General features: G+C 57.0%; 5 protein-coding genes across 5 annotated transcripts; 3 read left to right on the plus strand and 2 right to left on the minus strand.

Annotated features, from left to right (window-relative positions):
- Positions 1-6,129, plus strand: TRAVEDRAFT_163973 (alpha/beta-hydrolase). The gene is made up of 17 exons (XM_008037648.1): positions 1-468; positions 548-645; positions 752-794; positions 867-1,027; positions 2,043-2,194; positions 3,265-3,335; positions 3,547-3,894; positions 3,957-4,030; positions 4,089-4,142; positions 4,203-4,314; positions 4,377-4,403; positions 4,468-4,545; positions 4,604-4,663; positions 4,719-4,815; positions 4,876-5,197; positions 5,292-5,353; positions 5,414-6,129. Exons 1-17 carry the CDS (start codon positions 322-324, stop codon positions 5,746-5,748), a joined length of 2,241 nt encoding a protein of 746 aa, XP_008035839.1. The 5' UTR covers positions 1-321; the 3' UTR covers positions 5,749-6,129.
- A 309-nt stretch (positions 6,130-6,438) lies between these two features.
- TRAVEDRAFT_70332 (NAD-P-binding protein) lies at positions 6,439-8,379 on the minus strand (the record flags this gene model as incomplete). Its single annotated transcript, XM_008037649.1, has 7 exons — positions 6,439-7,082; positions 7,135-7,143; positions 7,199-7,332; positions 7,385-7,427; positions 7,481-7,627; positions 7,693-8,185; positions 8,347-8,379. The coding sequence occupies 7 exons, from the start codon at positions 8,377-8,379 to the stop codon at positions 6,643-6,645; spliced, it is 1,299 nt and encodes a 432-aa protein (XP_008035840.1). The 3' UTR covers positions 6,439-6,642.
- Positions 8,380-8,656: 277 nt separating this feature from the next.
- TRAVEDRAFT_144565 (cell adhesion protein byn-1) lies at positions 8,657-10,550 on the plus strand (the record flags this gene model as incomplete). The annotated part of the gene is made up of 8 exons (XM_008037650.1): positions 8,657-8,812; positions 8,871-9,071; positions 9,125-9,269; positions 9,321-9,384; positions 9,446-9,803; positions 9,862-9,976; positions 10,039-10,219; positions 10,301-10,550. 8 exons carry the CDS (start codon positions 8,657-8,659, stop codon positions 10,461-10,463), a joined length of 1,383 nt encoding a protein of 460 aa, XP_008035841.1. The 3' UTR covers positions 10,464-10,550.
- A 1,300-nt stretch (positions 10,551-11,850) lies between these two features.
- TRAVEDRAFT_27512 (uncharacterized protein) lies at positions 11,851-13,743 on the plus strand. Its single transcript, XM_008036683.1, has 10 exons — positions 11,851-12,133; positions 12,189-12,231; positions 12,288-12,348; positions 12,413-12,463; positions 12,518-12,641; positions 12,703-12,774; positions 12,824-12,971; positions 13,123-13,205; positions 13,264-13,573; positions 13,654-13,743. The coding sequence occupies exons 8-9, from the start codon at positions 13,191-13,193 to the stop codon at positions 13,504-13,506; spliced, it is 258 nt and encodes an 85-aa protein (XP_008034874.1). The 5' UTR covers positions 11,851-12,133; positions 12,189-12,231; positions 12,288-12,348; positions 12,413-12,463; positions 12,518-12,641; positions 12,703-12,774; positions 12,824-12,971; positions 13,123-13,190; the 3' UTR covers positions 13,507-13,573; positions 13,654-13,743.
- Positions 13,744-17,060: 3,317 nt separating this feature from the next.
- Positions 17,061-17,723, minus strand: TRAVEDRAFT_57241 (uncharacterized protein). The gene is made up of 2 exons (XM_008037022.1): positions 17,235-17,723; positions 17,061-17,169 (listed from the first exon to the last, which is right to left on the minus strand). Exons 1-2 carry the CDS (start codon positions 17,628-17,630, stop codon positions 17,080-17,082), a joined length of 486 nt encoding a protein of 161 aa, XP_008035213.1. The 5' UTR covers positions 17,631-17,723; the 3' UTR covers positions 17,061-17,079.
- Between the last annotated feature and the right edge of the window lie 1,637 nt (positions 17,724-19,360).

Genomic DNA, 19,360 nt, shown 5'->3' on the forward strand with positions numbered 1-19,360 from the left:
GCGAATACTGCATCCGCGGCTCAAGAAACGCACCCTGTAACAGCTAGTAATGCGGCTAGCACGACCTCACAGGCACCAGTGCCCACCGGCCCCCGCGGCCTCGTTGAACCCGAAGCACCACCCACCGGGGCCCAATCGAGCGGACCCCCCAACGCCCACTCGGTGGCGTCCCTGCTATCGCAGCTGCAGACCTCCCGCAGCCTCGCCGCGGTCGTAGCGGGGCCCACCAGCAGCAGCACGCCAGTAATAGCTAGGCCTAGGCAGCCGCCTTCTGGAGGGCCAGAATTCCCCGGTCCGGACGCGGCGGCGCTCCCCAGCAGCATGAGCACGGGCTCGTCGGACGCGGGCCCGGCACCCGCTCCCGCGGCGAGGCAGCGGCAGGACGTGCGGGCGTGCACGTTCCAGCAGGCGCTCCCCCATCTCGCGCGGCTCTCCGCCAATGCGGATTTTCTGAAGGCGTTGGCTGCGGTGCGTCCAGATCGCGCGCTGTCTTGCTCGTCGCTGTACGGTCCGAATGTATCACCGACTGATTCGCGTGTGTCTGCAGATGCGGACAGAGCAGGCAGATCTGGAGCGGCAGCTGTGGAAGGAGCGGCGCGAGATCCAGCGCGGACACGAAGAGAAGGTCAACACCGCACGCACCAAGTGAGTCCCCCAGCTCCACCCACCGCCCTCCCCCTCACGGCGCGAGAAGAGGCATGGAAGCGCACACTAGCACGACGCCGCTGACACTCGCCCCTCCTCCGCGCAGAGCTAACATCATCGGGGCTGGACTGACGCCATATGAAGCCGATGTGCGCCTGGGCTCTCGCCTCTCGCCCGGATCGGCTGGCTGATAGCGCGCCCCTGTGTGCGCACGCACACAGGCGTTGACAGACTCTTTTCGCGCCGAGCTGCAGCGGTTCGATCGCGAGCGGGTCCTGCCAGCGTGGGACGGCCTGCTAGCGAAGCAGCAGGCCGCGCTCGAGGCGCTCGGCGTCCCGGCCATGTTCCCCACCGCGCAGGCGGCAGACAGAGAGGTGCGCGTGTTTAAAATTTTGGGCTTCTACTGATTGGTGCTGATGGTGCGCGACGCGTCGTATGCTTGCAGCGCCAACAGGAAATCATGCAGGTACTGGGTCGTATCGTAAGCACAGAGAGCACCCGCGGCTCGACAGGTGACGGACGCGGGTAGCCAGGGGAAAAGGGGGAAGCATTAATGCTCTGATGATCCAGGACATTATCGGGTTGCGCGTCCGTAATGCCATAATGGAATCAATGTTGCAACGCGACTGCCCCTGAATGTTAAAGGCCGACAGGGCGCCTACCTATCGCCGCCTCCGCCGGCGAGCATTCAGGGTTCAGTCACTCAGTCGGTCAGTCACCCAGCCCCAGAGTAGGGCACAATGAACAGGCCTGATCCATCCTTTCAATCAATACTGAATGTGCTTCACATGCTGGTGAGTTCGTTGACCGCGAGATACTGTTTATCTTGTGAACGACAGAAACTCACTGCGATTGGGCGCTTACATCATTCCGCACGAATATTCTGCTTCTCGCCAGGAGAATGCAGACCAAAGCCGACAAGAACGATCAGATACATAATTGGAGATGATGTGCACATCCATCCGCGTTGATTTTGACTTTCCAGATTTCCGTCAAGGCCGGTCGACTATACGCACATTGGGCGCTAAAGTCGGTTGCATGAAGATGTGCAGGTCAGGCTCGTCATCCTCGATCGCAACGTATACTTACAAGCAGCTTTCAGCTGTTATCAAATCGATGGGCCCTCGTCAAAAAAGTACAGATAGCCTTGCGGGCTCAGAAGTGGCGGCGACCTTCCTCGTGCAGCGGGTAGTAGGTAGCAAGCACCGCCAGTCGGATGGTAATACGCGGGTCTGGGCTTGTACACCTGCGCCCTCCCTGCATCGCCGCGCGAGACAGCTGTCCATACTATTGCTGTTTTGAGTGGGCCTATCGCTCTGAAAAACAGCTCTTCTACTTACAAGCAACTTTATACTTACCAGCAGCTTACAAGGTATGTACCTTCGACATTCACATAGATCCCAAGCTCAATCGACATTGTCGAGTCTTTCACATTATTTTCAAGTACCAGATCTTCGCTCTTGCCGACGTCCGAATTGCCCACCAAGGCCTAATTCACCCAATTTAATAGGCCCCTTTCGAGGGTGTCCTGATTCACCTGCAGTTCAGAGTGAATGAGATGAGTATGGCACAGTCGTTCAGTAAACGGACCTGGTAAACCTATAATCAGCATGGGGCGTGCTGCATGTATCGGTGAGTCCTTCTACCGCGATATTCACCGTTCAGCCTGTTAAGGCGGAACGATTACATGCACATCGGCGTTAGTCCAAAGGTATCATCAATTCAACGCGCACTTACAAGGTACTCTCAACTTCCACAGGGAACCCAAGCTCAGCGTAGACGTGACAATTGATTGGATGTAATCATTTGGGGCTTTCATATCGTCACCAAGCTGGCCTAATTCACCCCATTTGATAGGCCCCTTTCCAGGGCGTCCTGATTCACATGCAATTAACGGTGGTACTCAAGTACTCGATCGTCGCTCGTGCTTAGACTGAGGCGGACGGTCGTTGTCCTCCTAGCTACGGGACGCCCTCCCGCAGCTTCCCGCGACTCTGGAATGCGTTTCATAGCAATTAGACGTTATTTGCAGCGGGGGTGCGCCCGTTGGAGTAGTTCAATATTACAGGTGGAGCAATACCTAGATCTTGTAGATTTCAGCCTGCTCACACTGCACAGTGCAAGAGGCGCACGCGATGGCTCCATGTAATACGAGCGCCGGCCCCACCTGAGTTGGTACAAACGCGCTGCAAATAGCCTCTATTTGCTTAGGCCCTGTACAACTCTAAATCCTAACGCGCTGATGGATTTTCGACGCTCTTTTTGGGAGGACCTTGATGCACTGCGCGCCCGTGGGGTGCCACCTGGTGCCACCTTAAGCCCCCACATCACGGCGATTCGCTGAGCGTTCCGCCGCCGCCGCCATTCGAACCTGATGGAGAACGCTATGTGCATGTGCAGTTCTGTGCCTCTGTCTTCGAGGCGCCGAGCCGAGACACACGATTAACGGGGTGGGGACGGATGCACATGGGAAGACGGTTAGCGCGTCCGGCGCGGAGGGGATGGGCTTGTAGATGCTATCTGGAGATCTGTGGGCGCAAACGCCACCAGAGCGGATCTAGGCAATTTAGGGAGGAGCCGTGGAGAGAAGCGGAGGAAGCGGACAGGGCGCGCCCATAGAGACCTCGGGTGGGATGAGTCGCGCGTGGATGGTTGCGTGCACGTCGAGTGCGCCGCTGTGGGCGGCGTTGGTCGGGTGGGGGATGGCAACAGGCGGGAAGCGGGGAGAGTGCGATAAGTGGTAGCGGAGGAGGCTAAGCGAGCGCACAAAAGGCAGGGGCAGGTGATCGCACCGAGGGCCGTTTGCGACTTTACCGACAGCCCTGGTCACGGCAGCGTCGGATGTGCCTCTCCCTCCCTCCCCTCCGCTTTCTCTGCTCTCCTCATGCACGTTAGGTGCAGAGTCTCCGTTCCACTCCCTATTATCCCCTCCTAGTCGCCCTCTCTCCCTCGGACACCATGCCCTATGTCGACCTCGTCTCCTCGGACGACTACGCCGCTATTTGGTACACCACCAATGCGCCGGCCTGCAATGTCAGCGGCTTTGACCCCGCGAAGCCCACGCTAATCATGCTGCACCCCCTGTTCCTGGACTCCTCCTGGATGCACCCACAACTCGACGACCCCCGGTTGAACGCAAACTTCAACATCATCGTCTTTGACCTACGCACCTCTGGCAAGTCGTTGTACCGACCGTCGGGTCGCTACGACCTCTGGGTTACCGCTGCAGACCTCGCGCATTGTTTCTACGTGAGTTCTCCTCGATATTCAGTGGCACGCGAGGATTCCCAGTTTTGAGCGCGTCCATACAGCATCTCCGCCTTCCCCCCGCGCACATCTTCGCCCCCGAGCTGTTCTCATTCTCTGCCCTTCGCTTTGCTGCACTGTAAGTTCAAATTGATCTGCGCAGTCTGAATGCGGAAATGACGATCCCCGCCCTCCAGATTCCCGGAACTGTGCTTGAGTCTAACGCTCTGCAACGTTACCCCACAAACAGAGTGCGTCTTCTCCTTCTCCGAACATCCCGTGCCCAGGCTCACGTGCCACACCGCGCTCAGACTCAAGTCGATCTTCGAGGCGTTTGAGGAGCTCTGTCACTTGTGGTGCTATGCGGAGGACCTTGAGTCGTTCGAGACTGCGTGCAGGGAGCTCCTTAACTGTTATGCTATGGTGAGTCCAGATAGCGCACCAGGTCACCCCACCCCCGCCCGGCGCTCACAGAGCTTTATCAGGACACACACCCGGATCTCATAGACGAGGTACGCGCTCCATTGACTTTGTTACGCGATGTGCACCCGTGCAGACCATGCCTTTGATGTGCAGCTCGTCGCGTTCTGGGAAGTACACTACCCGCCGTTCCGGCGGACATTCGCCCTCACTAATGTTAATCTCGTCCTCAATGTAAGTCCGGCCTGCAGGTAAAAGTACGTGAACGCGTTCTTGACCTTGCGGCGCACAGCGTACCCCTATGAGCCCGGAACAGCTTGCGAGCGTCAGGTGTCCGGTGCTAATTATCCAGGTCAGCGTTCGAGAGCAGCCCTTTCACGTCTGCATTGAACTCAATCATCTCGCAGGCGGAGCGCAGTCCAACACACCCGATGGAGTATGCGCACCAGCTTCGTCAAGCACTCATCAACGTGCCAAATGGCGCGCAACTGTTCAACGTCAAGGGTGCGTCCCTTAGGCTTTCCCCCGCTCCCCCTTCCCTGAGCTAACTTTATTGTCCCTTAGCAACGCACGGCTACCTCAGCATTTTGTCGTCATCCATCGTGAATCAGGTGCTGAACAAGTTCCTCACACGCCAGCCACACGCGCGGAGCGACCTGCACGAGCCTGAGATCCCGCTCCCGGAGCGCATGCGTGCGGCGCTCGCCCAGCTCGCGGAGTGGGAGGACGACCCCGCGCTCGCGGACCAGGACCCGCTTTCTCCGCTCTCGTTCTCCTGTGTGACCGACGAGGTGCGCAAGAGCCAGGACGAGCTCTACGCGATATACCAGGAGGGCATGCACATCGCGTTCTCGCCGCTCGCCCCCGACGGCCGCCCACTTCGCAAGTACGTATCCTCACCCTTTCTCCTGCTCACATCCTCTAGTCTCCATGTCCTAGCAATGGGGGCGTGCCGCTGACCCGAGATAATCCATTTCCAGGTACTCAGAGCGGAAGGACGAGCACTGGCTGAACTCGAGCGCGGACGGCTATTCCTACACGAGTACTATCCCTTTCCTTCCCTCCTCCCACTCTCCCCCTCCTCACCCCCTGGCCACTCCAGACATCAAGCAGTACCAAGACCGCATCAGCGAGAGCAACCGCGACAAGCGCCGCCCGGGCAAGCGCCCCAGCACCTCGAACGGCAACGGCTCCGCGCACGGGAACGGCGGCGGCAGCGGGGGCGAGAACGGGCGGCTGCAGGGGAGCGTGCCGGAGACGTCGCTGCTGTTCTCGCACTCGGAGCCGGTCACGCAGGAGCTGCAGCAGGTCGCGCGCATCCGCCGCGCGACGGTCATCCCGCCCGGCACTGCGGACAAGCATGTCATCAAGGGCTCGATGGCGAAGGTCATCGCGTCGGGCGCGGGCACGAGTCTCCCGCGCCGACTTCTGCGCTAGCGTCCGTCCGTCTGGGCTCGGACTTTTCTTTCGCTCAATTTTGGCTGCATCTTTATCGATCTACTCACTCGCCCTGTGCACATGTTGTTGTTGTATATACTGACATCTCCGTTGACGTCTCTCTCATGGTTATTTGCTTCTTCTTATACCCACAGGGCCGGTCAGGCCGCATCTAGTCGGCCATTGCTCCTTGGGATTCTTCTTCCTGTCACGCATATTTCTCCATTTCTCTCTACGGTCTATACTCAGGAGGTCATGCACTATCCGTACACTCGCTCACCCGCTCGTCCACTCACCACCATACCTGCTCTTGTCCTTACTTTCACGCATAACGTACGTAGATAAAAGTACCTACTAGATGCGTTATTCCTCTGTTAATGCACCTCATGTCTTGCTTCTCTGGAGAACGAACGTGCGTGCGTCGGTCGCTGATATTGAAAAGAAAAGATCGACTTTAAAAGCCCGTCTACCAGCATGTCGTTCTCGAAGCCTGTCAATCATTAATTGTCTGAAATAGATCATGCGCGGGATGGCTGGCGCAAAGGTCCAAAACATATTCTCGTACGATCACCTGGACCACGCACCTGGACAGTCCACGCTGCCTCGTCGGAGTCGCAGGCTATCGTGTGTGGTAATAACACTTACCGTAGTGATACGCCGTGCGGGAGCTTGCAAGGAAGACTGACGGAGGGGGACCGTGAATGTCTAGGAGATCCGCTTTGCATTTTATCTATCGTTTAGTCTACTGCCATGATCGTCGTCTCGTCTTCGTCAAGAGCCGTCTCAAGAACCCAAAACGCTGTCCGTGTCAGAGCCAAGGGAGACCTCCATCCTCGTCACCGCCTCCGAGTCTATCTTATGTGCAACTTCCCTTGGTACGCGCGGGGAACCTCCTCACAGGCTGCCCTCGATCATCTTCGCCTTGTAGTAGCGCACCATCTCCTCGAGGCCCATGCGCACGGTCCAGCGCGGCTCCCAGTCGAGCACCGTCTTCGCGCGCGTCGTGTCCGGGCGGCGCTTCTGCGGGTCGTCCGTCGGCATCGGCTTGTACACGATGTCGACGCGGCGCGGCGCGGGCACGCCGTCCTCGCGCTGCACCTTCTCGACGATGTCGCGCACGAGCTCCGCGAACTGGCCGATCGTGAACTCGTCGCCGTTCCCGATGTTCACCGGGCGCGTCTCGCCCGAGTTCATGAGCGCGATCAGGCCGTCGATGAGGTCGTGGATGTACTGGAACGAGCGCGTCTGCTTGCCGTCGCCGTACACGGTCATGTCCTCCCCGCGCAGCGCCTGCACGATGAAGTTCGAGACGACGCGGCCGTCGAAGGGGTTCACTGCGGAAACGTTAGCCCGCGGTGCGCTCGGTACCGCGTGAGTTGTACGTACTGCGAGGGCCTGGAGACGGATACAGGTGAGTGACGTGAATTGTATGTAAGTTTGGCGTACATACCGTAAGTGTTGAAGATACGCGCAACACGGACATCGACGCCGTCCTGGCGGTGGAAGCCATACGTCAAGGTCTCGGCAACACGCTTGCCCTCATCGTAGCAGGCGCGGGGGCCAATGGGGTTCACATGTCCCCAGCTAGAGCCGCATTAGGGGAAAGAACTCGAGACAGAAATAGAAAGCCGCTGACTAGTCCTCGTGCTGGGGGTGAACCTCCGGGTCACCGTACACCTCTGTGACGCCCAGGATTAGTATAAGCAGGCAGCAGACTGCATGGAGTACGAACCTGAGGTCGAGGTGATGAGGAAGCGGGCCTTGGTGCGCTTGGCGAGACCGAGCATGTTCAAGGTGCCCATGAATGACGTCTTGATCGTCTTCACCGCGTTGAACTGATAGTGCGGCGGCGAGGCGGGGCAAGCGAGGTGATAGATCTCTGCGGATGCGAGTAACGGTCGATTATGCGTTCACTCGCGGAAAGTCGGAAATGATAAAACATACGGTCGCACTCAATCATGAAGGGCTCGACAACGTCGTGGCGGACCATCTCAAAGTTGGGGTGACCGATCCAGTGAGAGACCGTGGTCTTGGAGCCAGTGAAGAAGTTGTCGAGGACAGTGACTTCATGGCCGAGGAGCATCAAGCGGTCAACCAGATGCGACCCGACGAAACCAGCACCACCGGTAACAAGAATGCGCTTGCGCTCAGATGGCGGGAGCAGCTTTACGGGAGGGAAGCGGGAGAGGGTGGTGTAGGAGATGGAGTGGCTGTCGGGGTGGAAGATAGACTTGGACTGGTACGCAGCGTAGTTACCAGTGAACTTCGCGTGCTCAGTCTCCTCCTTCTCCGCATCCTGGTCCGAGGCAGCGGTGATGACATAGTGGGGGCGCAGGTAGAGTGAGCGGAGGAGGTCGAGAGAGACCTCGCAGTCGAAGCCGAAGCGCTGGAAGCCGACGCTGTTTATAACGTTGCCGTTCTTGTCGGTCGAGCGGATCTGTAGATGCAGAGTGGTCAGCGGGACTGGGCGCCGAGGGGACAGGGCCGGGGTGCGCGACGACGATCAAATCGACGGGCCTCGGGGAACGCGTCGCGTCGCGTCAGGTGGTGATCCGGCGGTGCGGTGGTCGAGGTGTACGATGAGGAGGAGGTGCTTACCGGGGCAACAGCTGGTGCTTGGGAGGCGGACATGGTGGGCGGAGAGAGAGCTGGCGTAGCTGGAGAAAACGCGGACAGAGAGAGCTGGGCTGTCTTTAATAACGGCGTGATCATGGCCTGGCCGACGCCGACGGAGAACGCCCGCGCGTCTGCGACTCTCCGCCTAATCCGGACGCGCTCCGGCCAATCGGCGCGCGATCTCGCAAAATCTTGCACCGCTCGTGCAGACACTCATCCTCCTTCTTTGCACAATCTCGCTGACCACCGCTGACTCTCCTTTCCCTCGCACACCTTCGGTCTCACTTACATCATGCCCAAAGCACCCCGTGCGCCCGCAAAAGCGAAGCACGACCCTCTCTACGTCCAGCTGGGCGAGGACGAGGCGCATGCAAAGTACGGCCGCGTCTCCCAGCCTGGACGCCGCAAAAGATCAAAAACGAACGAGGATGAGGAGGAGTCCGGCGAGGTGAGCCCGCGCGTGCTCGCCTGCATCCCGCTTGAGGCTGATCCCCACTGGTCTGCAGGCTATCCTAGACCCCAAGACTTCGCGGCGCATATTCGAGCTCGCGCGCGACCAGCAGGAGGAGCTCGACGAAAAGGATCTCGACGATGAGGATGAGGACGACACCCAGTTGGATCTGTCCGCGCCTCGAGGGCCATCATTAGACGACGACGACGATCTCGACCTGGACCGTTACGAAGATGTGGAGGAGATAGAGGAAATTGTGAGTAAGGCCGACCGAGCGGATTACGCCGCGTGCTGACGTGCCCGTACCAGGAAGTTGATGAAGATGACATGAGGGCGCTCGACGCGCTGCTCCCTGCAAACGCGGGGGAGCGCAGGACACTCGCGGACATCATCTTTTCGAAACTCGACAACCTCGAAGGTGGGAACGCGGACGCAGATGACGAGAAGCACCATGGTCAGTTACCAGTCATTCCCAGGCTTTGTTAGCATCCTCAACACGACGCAGATTCCGACCGCGCGCCAGACCCCGCAGCAGGGCTTGACCCCAAGGTCGTCGAAGTTTATTCAAAGTATGCTCCCACCACCTCCTCTTATGTCCGCGCTGACCGGAGTTGTCCTCGCGCCCTCCAGAGTCGGGCAGATGCTGACCCGGTACAAGTCCGGCCCGCTCCCGAAGCCCTTCAAGATCATCCCCTCCCTCCCGCAGTGGTCGCGCATCCTCGCGCTCACGCACCCCGAAAACTGGTCCCCGCAGGCATGCCATGCTGCGACGCGCATCTTTATCTCGCAGATGAAGCCGCCACAGGCTCGTGTCTTCCTCGAAGCCGTCCTGCTCGATGCGCTCCGTGAGGATATCCGTCAAACACGGGAGGGCAATCGGCGGAATAAGAACCACCGCAAGCTGAACGTGCATTATTACGAGAGCTTGAAGCGCGCGATGTACAAGCCCGGTGCGGTGTTCAAGGGCATCGTGTTCCCTTTGCTGAACGTGCGTACCATTGCAAAAATATCGGATGGGTATGAAGGCTGATGTATGTGGCATACAGAGCGGTTGCACATTGCAAGAGGCTGCCATCGTTGCGTCCGTTTTGTCAAAAGTCAAGATCCCGCTCGGACACTCAGCAGCAGCACTCATGCGGCTCGCCAATATGGACTACTCTGGTACGTCCCGTCCCTCAGTCTCCAATACACACGCCCACTCACATCAACGCTCTGACGCACAGGCGCGAACTCGCTATTCATCCGTGTGCTTCTCGACAAGAAACATGCGCTGCCGTACAAGGTCGTCGACGCCCTCGTCTTCCACTTCATCCGCCTCTCGAACACGTATAAGGCCCGCCGCGCCGGCGACGCGGAGAAGCTTCCCGTGCTCTGGCACCAGAGCCTGCTCGTCTTCTGTCAGCGGTGCGTTCCCCTTCCTCTTCCTACTCTTCCTTTACTCCTCCGCCCGTGGATGCGCTTGCTGACACTACTGGGCGCGGACAGGTACGCGTCGGACTTGACCCCGGACCAGAAGGACGCGCTGCTGGACGTCGTGCGCGTGAACCCGCACCCGCAGATCAGCGCGGAGGTGCGGCGCGAGCTCGTGAGCTCCGTCGAGCGCGGTGCGCCGCGGCCGGACGCGGACGGCGACGTCGCGATGGCGTAGGCGGCGCGTGGTGTTGTGCTGCTCTTGATTCTGCGCTTTGTTTGTTGTAGGCTTTGTTGGTTATAGACGTTGTACGGATGCCTCCACCAATGGCGGGTGGTGTATCAGTACAGGAGAGGCCGTGCACGGGTGCTGGTGAGTAAAGATGGTATTGGAACTAAATAACACAAAGTCTCCATGCAGATGCAGGATGTCGGTGCCCGTACCCTGGGCAAGGCTCTCAGCAACTGAGATGGATGGGCCAAAGCTCAACGTACGGTTGACGGTTGCACACTCTGCGCGAAGATGCTCGCCGAGCGCGAGATATCCACTAAGTGTCGCGCCGGAGGGACATCGCGATGTATAGTCTCCGCCATCCCCTTCGCCATGTGTACTCCTAGTGTTAATCTTTCGAAGATAGCGGCTGGACGCGATAAATCACCGGTGCTCAAAACTCGGCGTTGACAGATGCCGCGGACCTCACTTCCTGCAGGTACCATCCATCATAATACGTATTGCTAGGGTCCTGTGCAAGTTGCGGCGGACGTATCCCCAATTCTTACAGATACCATCGCCGGAACGCGTCTGTCAATCTCATAGCATTCGCTGGTCGTTTATCCCATTCGGATATTAAATTTCAAACCCGAACGTCGAGCGGTGAGTTTGACATCAACATATGCAGATTTCTCGAATTATTGTCAGCTGAGAGCAGTTAGTAACACAGGTATACACAACCTTTCATAGACGTCCGATAGAAACACTGAACGAATCTAGCTTCTTTCACGCCTTTCACGCCCCACCGTCAAACGTCCCCGCGGTAAGTTGGACGCTGGGCGGTGGCTATGTGCAAGAGTGCGCCTCAGACATCGGGGGTTCGAAGGCGCTGCGGGCGAAAGGGTGCTTGCCAGCTCTGTTCGGGTGGGCGGACGTCTCGAAATTCAACGATTGTACGTCGCAGGGCTTTCGCCCGTTATGTCTTCGTCACCTTTCGCTGAGTATTTTGGAGCAAGAGCTGCAATAGTTGACGGAACGTAGTAGTACAAACAATCGCATGTAAGGCTTCCGCCGCTATCACGTCCGCCACACCTCGCCGTCGAAGGTCCCCGGAGTGGGACGGCGTGCGTTTTGGAGGTGTACGGTCCGGGTAATAGGATCGAGACGCTGTGGTCGCAAGGGGCCTTGTGAGCCTAGAGGTCGCGGACGATGATTGCTTATGAGCCTCGCGCTATGGGTATAGGGCCAAGCTGGAGACATACCCAGGACTTCGTCGCTAGCACCGCAACAGGCTGTGTCCGTTACAGAAACCTCGCCGGGCAGTCGTCTCCCCAAGGACGGCGAGTGGTTGTATCTGACCCTGGCGTTGGCAATGCCGTCCGAACGCGCGAGGCGTGCCCGCTTGATAGCGTTGGTGAGTCGGCGGTCGCGCCGGAAAAGGAGGACGGCTGCGATAACGGCCACGAACGCCGCGGCGCTGAGACCTGCCGAGGCTCCGAGGTACGCTGGTCTGTTTAGCAAGGTTGTCCGATGACTCCAGGTCGCGACGGCAGTTTGAACGTTCGGCACGGTAGTAGAGGTCGGCTGCGGTGTCACAGTCGACAGGGCGACAGTGGGTGCGGGTGCTCCGGTGGATGCTAGTATAGGCGCCGATGTAGTTTGGCTTCCTGGCCCTGTCCCCGTCGCAGCAGGGATGGCTACAAAACAGGGAGTTAGCGCATCCCTCGCATATGGTGTATGCCAAGATCGTACTTGCGCTTTGAGTCGCTGCAGCTAGATTGACTTTGCTATCGCTCTATCATTGATCTGTGAGTCTAATACGACGAAGGGGACTCGCCGGGGGTTACGTACCCCTAGAGGTTGCGACGCCCAGGCCGGGATGACGACGTCGGGGTTAGCGGGATGGGAAAACCTTGAAATGAATGCGGAAAGTGAGTATAGAGGTCGCAGATCTTGGAAGGCGAAGAAGGACCCACGTAGTTACGTCGGGTGGACTACATTTCAGCGAGCCAGAATAATCGGTCCATCTACCAGGATAGTGTCAAGATGTGCAATTTGAACATAGTGCCGAGGTGCCATACGAGTATTGTAAGAGCGGTGTACTGGTGCACAATCCGCAAACATATAATAGCGAGTAGTACACCGTGTTGCATAAGCACCAGTTGTTCTGTAACTGGGCCGGGCCTGGCAAGGGGGCCGAAGAACCTACATTGTGCATTAGCTTTTGGTATCGAGCAGCGTAGATACATCTGAACATGGAACGAACTGTAGCATGCATTATTGGACCAGAGGGCGGCTGCCACCTGACAAGGGTCCTTGCCTTGGCTACTATCGAACTATGGGTACTTGTGAGATAGGATGGCGCATACGGGCACGCACAACGTACTACGTCATATTCATGTGTCTTGCAGGTTGGGGGGATTTGGAAGGCGAAGGACTGATCACCCCTCGTTGCTGGATGTGCGAGGATCAGGGAGGACGCTCTAGATAGTCCGGCCATCCTCGACGTCGAGTGAACACGAAGCTACAGGAAGCCTGTGTGGATAGGAACTTGAGGGTGAAAAGGAAAGCAGGATGGAGCGCACACCCAGTTGTTTTAGTATCCTGTCTCGCTGGAAGAGTCTGACTGCGCACGATTTAAAGCCCATCTTTGATTTTGGATGTAAAAAAGCAAAGTTACTCCTACCAGTACTTATTGGCATTGCTGCGTAGAGTTACGCTTCGGACTCCTGGACGGTTCTGACACTGATCGATATGGCGCCTGTGTTGCTATTGATTGTACGCTCGGTGAGCATTCCAACATATGGCAGATGCGAGTTATACTCACGTTGGGATCAGTCAGAACGAAAACGCCGAATGCACAAGCATTTCCAATCTCATCTGCTCGTGTGGCGGGTCCTCACGATGTAAGGCAGACCGGTGCAATGAGAAGACCGCCGCATTGCGTGTGGTCAGAAAAACGCGTGGAAGTGCAGCATCTAAACTATGTAAGTACTTTGAAGACACATATGTGAGCTTCGGGATCAAGCACACGTATCAGGTCTCTATGGTTCCCGAACACTGTAGTTGATGATTGGACGTGTCATCCCGCTTTCTCTTTGATGAGATCGATCTTTGTTTGGTAAGTCCAGTTCTTCCTACCGAAAGACATTCAAATCAGTCCGAAACGATATGTGTAGTACCACAGTGGAAGGCATAATAAGTACGAAACACGTACATTTGGAGACTATGCAGGCCAACTCATGCTGCCCTTTTCTGCCCGTGCCCCCGACAAGCGAGATTCGAGAGCAGTTGAGCCGCCTCTTCGCAATGCGGCGCCGGCTGCGAACGAGCTTTTGAAGTGCTAACTGTCCTGTCAAGCGAACCCTTGACGGCTTAGATGCGAGCCACACTGTATGCATGACTCCGGCCGTCCACGCTAGAGACCATCGACGTGAGCACTCAAGAGACGAGATGGAATAGACGCTTTGATGTAGGTGCGGGAGCAATGGTGCCAAAATTGAAGGAGAGCGTCTTGAGTACACAAAAAGATCAGCAACGGAGGACGGAGTCGATCTCCATGGCTCCCGATCGAGGTGTATCCGAAGTACACCGCGTTCGCCGTTGAGTCGTACCTTCGTTTGGGTCGAGCTTCATGCAGATCTCCACTTGAATCTTTCTGGGGTGTACTGAGGGACACAAGGGTTGCGAACAAGCGGAAGTGGAACATATATCAGGCGATCTGGTGTAAGGCATTAATGAGACGGCTGAGGTAAATTTCAAGGGGAGTGCTGAGTCAGTTAAGTTAGTACTCATGATTACAACGGGATCAGTGAAGCTGGCGTTTGCGTGCGTCCATTACACCGCCACACGCACGTGGGGCGTCTGCCGAGCCCCAGCAAGCCCCAGCGTCTTGACCGTGCGCGTTGCGCGACGGTCTGCACGCCGTGGCACCTCAGATAATCAGTGCAAGTACAACCTGTCCCGGAAACATTCGCATTTACACAAAATTCCCCAAGAATTGCAGTTCATAGATCGGGATACTCTCCGTACGTTACTGACTTTTTGAAGTTTTCCACCGTGATGGACGTGGCGTGCAACGTCTCCAGGTCGTCCACGTCTAGGTCCTACGGTAGAGCCCACCACCGAGTCTAAGTCAGAATGCAAGGCTGGCGCTGGCGCGTGAAAATGACGTACCGTTTCTGCCTTCATTGTCGAGCATTCCGTAAACTCACGGCCAGCTTTATGCAGGTGTTCATCGGGGCGCCTCCACCAGTCAAGCGAGCCGCTTGCGAACACGGCCTCTTTCTCCTGACGGCGGTGACGGCGGCGGCGAACGAGGCGCAACACGAGGAACGCGGTGAGAACGGCTGCCGCGATGCCTCCGAGGACACCCCCGAAGATCGGGGCCAAATTCCGACTTGACTTGGCAATCGTTTCCTGTGGCGTGGATTGTGGGGTCAGGGAAGGAGGATTGTCGCTGGTCATGGTAGGTGCGGGGCTAAGGGAGCTGGGACCGTAAAGAAAACTGCTGAAGGTGCGCGAGAGGCTTGTCGTCTCCTGGATCGACGCAGAGCCTGAGCCTGGTTCGTTGACCGAAGTAACTAGCGGGGGAGTTATTGGTGTGGGAGCGGCACTTAGATGGAGGTCGTTGGTGCTAGGGGAGACTGATTCCGGAACAGTCGCTTGTGGTGAACCAGCTACTGAGGCGACGGGCGCAGCTATTGTACTTGACCCCGAGCGGGGCCCCGTCGAGTCACTCGTTGGTACAGGGCCGAGCATTGGCGAAGGTCCAAGACGTGACGGCAGTGGGGGGATGTAACTTCCGGGAGACGTTATATCGGGTTCATCTGCAATGTAGCCAGTCAACGTTTTATTTCTCTGAGTTTTAAGAAGCATCTCACTCTGGGCAGCAGTTTCTTTTGCCTGCGTCAGATTTACCTTACCGTCAGTCTGTCCCATGCATGTGAGCTGAAATTGGTTGAAGAACGGCATCTGGAGTCCACCCACCCCCAGAGGAAGGTATGCCCATGCAGGAATGGCAGTATCGGAGGGAATTGGCTCGATATACCTTGCAACCGTCAACACATGAGGCAGCATTCCCAGAGTTTTAATAGGTAGAAAGGCGTACGCTTGATTTACGGGGCTTATACAGCCGAGCGTGGCTCGGAAGATGTTCCATCTGGCGAGAGTTCGTCAGTGCTCGCCCATGGGAGGAATGTTGAGTTGTGACGTACGTTGTCGCCTCAAAGTCAGACCTACCCGCACATTCGCTGCAGATATCGAACAAGGAGTACAGCACCGTGTTGCAGGCGCATGGACTGTTTTGGAAGGCCCCGACATCGAACCACAAGGGGCTTTTTTCCAGATTCGCTTCAACGTGAATCAGCGGCGTATAAATGCAGAGGAGGGCGCCGCCCTCAGCGTGATATATACGAACGATCACAAGGTCTCAAAAGGTCGAGAGCGATAGCACACGGATCCTGTCCTCTGTTATTGGATAGCTGCGGCCGTCCATAAGTGGGTTGGTTCGCAATGGTATTGGTGCTACGACTTACCGGCTGAAATGATGCCTGCGATGCTGGGCATGTCGGCCAATCGATGTCATCGGTGAGGAACCCTAGGATTCCAGAGCCGGAACGCGCAAGCACAGTTGGAAGGGATGGTGAGGGAGCAAAAACCGGAGAACCCATCCTTGGCAATGAGACGTGAGCAAATGTATAAACTCGAGGCCGGGGGGTACAGCGCAGAAGACGCATAGAAAAGCCTAGGCATTATATCGCAGGGTGTACTACGCAAGACGTTCATTGTGCACATCACTGGGGGAAAAGGGAGATGATCAGCGTAAAATGCGGTTGTAATGGAACTCCGTTACATTGTTCATCTGACAGGTGATACAGGTCCCCATGGAACACGACCCACATCTCGGCAGAGGCGTCTGCGCCCGCTGGTGGCAGGGGATCCCGGAGACAAAAGAAGGAGAATTTCTACCTTTCGGCAGGTTCGCGTTTGTTCGCGCTGTTGAACAAGATGCGAATGTCATGCGTGGCGACACCTGCGCATGGTCTTCCGATGCTACAAGAATATGCTGAGCGCCGCCGCCGCACAAGCTGGATACCTGGATACGACGCAGTCAATGGAAGATGATCATCGTGCGCTGGAAACGCCGTTTATTTGGCTACTAGTGCTGTCCTCTGGCGGTCGCGTTGCTAACTTGTGCGGGGGGCTTCGCGTCTTCTCGTGCATGCTTCCAGAGAGGACGATTAAGTACCTCGACGGAAGTGGCCATGGAGGTAGTCTCCCCTAGGAAGACGTACCCTTGAGCTCGCTCCATGGAGGTTGGTAGCAAGTCGTAAGCAAGCATAAGCGCCCAATTTTTGGATTGAACTCGTTCGACGTCCACGAGCTCTATATAGCCTTATCATATTAGGGTGGCATGCCATATTCCTGTGTGTCCCGTTCAAAACGCGCACACAGCAGGTGTATCAACCAATGATCTCGGCCAACAATTGACATAGCCGAAACGCTCATATACTTATACGTTTACCGTGTCTGTTCGCGCAAGAACTCGGAGACAATCCAACCACGGAGTCGCCATACTTGCAGAGTCGACTATTGCGGTATGAGAAATGGGTATAGAGATGCGGGGTAGAGACTGTGTGTGCTATAGATCAGGATACTCTCCGTACGTGACAGACTTCTTCTCCACAGATGTAGCGTGTAGCGTGTCCATGTCGTCGTCATAGTCTAAATCCTGCAGAACGAGGCAAAATCAGAGTGAGTACGCATTCCTGCTGATGTAGCGAGACAGCTACTTACGTCCGCTTTGATCGTAGAACTCTCCGACGGCTCGCGTTTCATGAGTCGGGGGAGTATGTCGGTTTGCCTCCACCAGTCGAGGGGGCCACTTGCCAGCATTGCTTCCTTTTCGCGGCGGCGACGCCGACGACGTGCAAGACAGAGCAAGACGCAGATGACAAGGACGACTGCCGCAATGACTCCAAACACCCCGCCAAGGATTGCACCCAGATGGCTCCTCCCATGAGTAGAAGCGGCCGCGGCCCCGGGCGTGCTCACCGGGTTTTGCCCGTGGGAGGTAGCGCCTGGTTCTTCAGGCGACGTAGATGTACCCATGATTGTTGAGTCCGCTTCATGTGTTGCTCCGCCGGCCACAGGCGGTGCGCCCCCCGTCAATGATGATGAAGAGACGGCCATCGACTGTGCGGCTGATGCAGAAGGCGAAGGTCGACTGGCCGATTGCGCAAGATCGCTTGTATTCTCGGCTTGAGATCCCTGAGCTCCTGAAGCGGAAGAGGAGGCAGGTATACTGGGCGTGGAGGGAGTAGGAGTCGGTTGGGCTGACACACTCGGCCCAACAGTGGGTGCGGGTGCTCCGGTGGATGCCGGTATAGGCGCCGATGTAGTTTGGCTTCCTGGCCCTGTCCCCGTCGCAGCGGGGATGGCTACAAAACAGGGAGTTAGCGCATCCCTCGCATATGGTCTATGCCAAGATCGTACTTGTGCTTTGAGTCGCTGCAGCTAGATTGACTTTGCTATCGCTCTATCATTGATCTGTGAGTCTAATACGACGAAGGGGACTCGCCGGGGGTTACGTACCCCTAGAGGTTGCGACGCCCAGGCCGGGATGACGACGTCGGGGTTAGCGGGATGGGAAAACCTTGAAATGAATGCGGAAAGTGAGTATAGAGGTCGCAGATCTTGGAAGGCGAAGAAGGACCCACGTAGTTACGTCGGGTGGACTACATTTCAGTGAGCCAGAATAATCGGTCCATCTACCAGGATAGTGTCAAGATGTGCAATTTGAACATAGTGCCGAGGTGCCATACGAGTGTTGTAAGAGCGGTACACTGGTGCACAATCCGCATACATATAATAGCGAATAGTACACCGTGTTGCATAAGCACCAGTTGTTCTGTAACTGGGCCAGGCCAGGCAAGGGGCCCGAAGAACCTACATTGTGCATTAGCTTTTGGCATCGAGCAGCGTGGATACATCTGAACATGGAACGAACTGTAGCATGCATTATTGGACCAGAGGGCGATTGCCACCTGACAAGGGTCCTTGCCTTGGCTACTATCGAACTATGGGTACTTGTGAGATAGGATGGCGCATACGGGCACACACAACATACTGCGTCATATTCATGTGTCTTGCAGGTTGGGGGGATTTGGAAGTTGAAGGACTGCTCACCCCTCGCTGCTGGATGTGTGAGGGGGATCAGGGAGGATGCTCTAGCTAGTCCGACCATTTTCGACGTCGAGCGAACAGAAAGAAAGTTACAAAGAGCGGATGGTTCCCTCACTGAGGGCAGAAAGCAAACGAGGGCCCAAAGCGCACCCAGTCGTTATATTGCCCGTCCCCGGCCCTCAGCGCCATTCCTGCGATCGCAAGAAGAAGATGGTCAGCGCGAAGCGCGCCCGGCACCAAACTCCGCCGTACACACCATCTGTCGGATGCGTGATGTATGTACTAGCCCCCAAGACACCTTCTGCATCTCGGAAGGGGCGCCTGTCGCTGTTGGTGGGAAGGGCCCGCAAGCAGGAATGGGACACGAATCGCCTTGTCTCTTTTCAGGTTCCCGAGTAGGCGGCTCGGCGGCGCGGGCACCGTCTCGATGACGGAGATATGTATGTGGTCGTACCTGTGGGCGGTGTCAGCACAACCCGGATGATGCGTTTGTGGTAGCAGTCCATCGCACCTGTCAAAGATCCTGCTCCCATGCTCGATCTAGCGGTGGCGGCGGGGAAGGAGCACCTCGCACGAGTCCGCCACCCGCGCGAGCCCCGGCACTGAGCAAATCCCTCACGCCCGCACATGCAATGCGTATGTAGTACCATCCGTCCGGTGACGTACACAGCCCCGCGCGACCCATGACCGCACTAGGGTCGGACGGTGGGCACTGGGAGACGTCGCGGTCTTCGAAA

This window comes from Trametes versicolor, assembly GCF_000271585.1.
Source record: "Trametes versicolor FP-101664 SS1 unplaced genomic scaffold TRAVEscaffold_3, whole genome shotgun sequence".
Classification (NCBI taxonomy): Eukaryota; Fungi; Basidiomycota; class Agaricomycetes; order Polyporales; family Polyporaceae; genus Trametes; species Trametes versicolor.

Bases quoted from the DNA above. Each gene is read 5' to 3' on its own strand.
- TRAVEDRAFT_163973 (XM_008037648.1), top strand. From the start codon at position 322: ATGAGCACGGGCTCGTCGGACGCGGGCCCGGCACCCGCTCCCGCGGCG. The intron at 469-547 runs GTGCGTCCAGAT...GTGTGTCTGCAG, and splicing joins TTCTGAAGGCGTTGGCTGCG to ATGCGGACAGAGCAGGCAGA. The intron at 4,816-4,875 runs GTGCGTCCCTTA...ATTGTCCCTTAG, and splicing joins GCAACTGTTCAACGTCAAGG to CAACGCACGGCTACCTCAGC.
- TRAVEDRAFT_57241 (XM_008037022.1), bottom strand. From the start codon at position 17,630: ATGGCCGTCTCTTCATCATCATTGACGGGGGGCGCACCGCCTGTGGCC. The intron at 17,170-17,234 runs GTAAGTAGCTGT...CTCGTTCTGCAG, and splicing joins GTTCTACGATCAAAGCGGAC to GATTTAGACTATGACGACGA.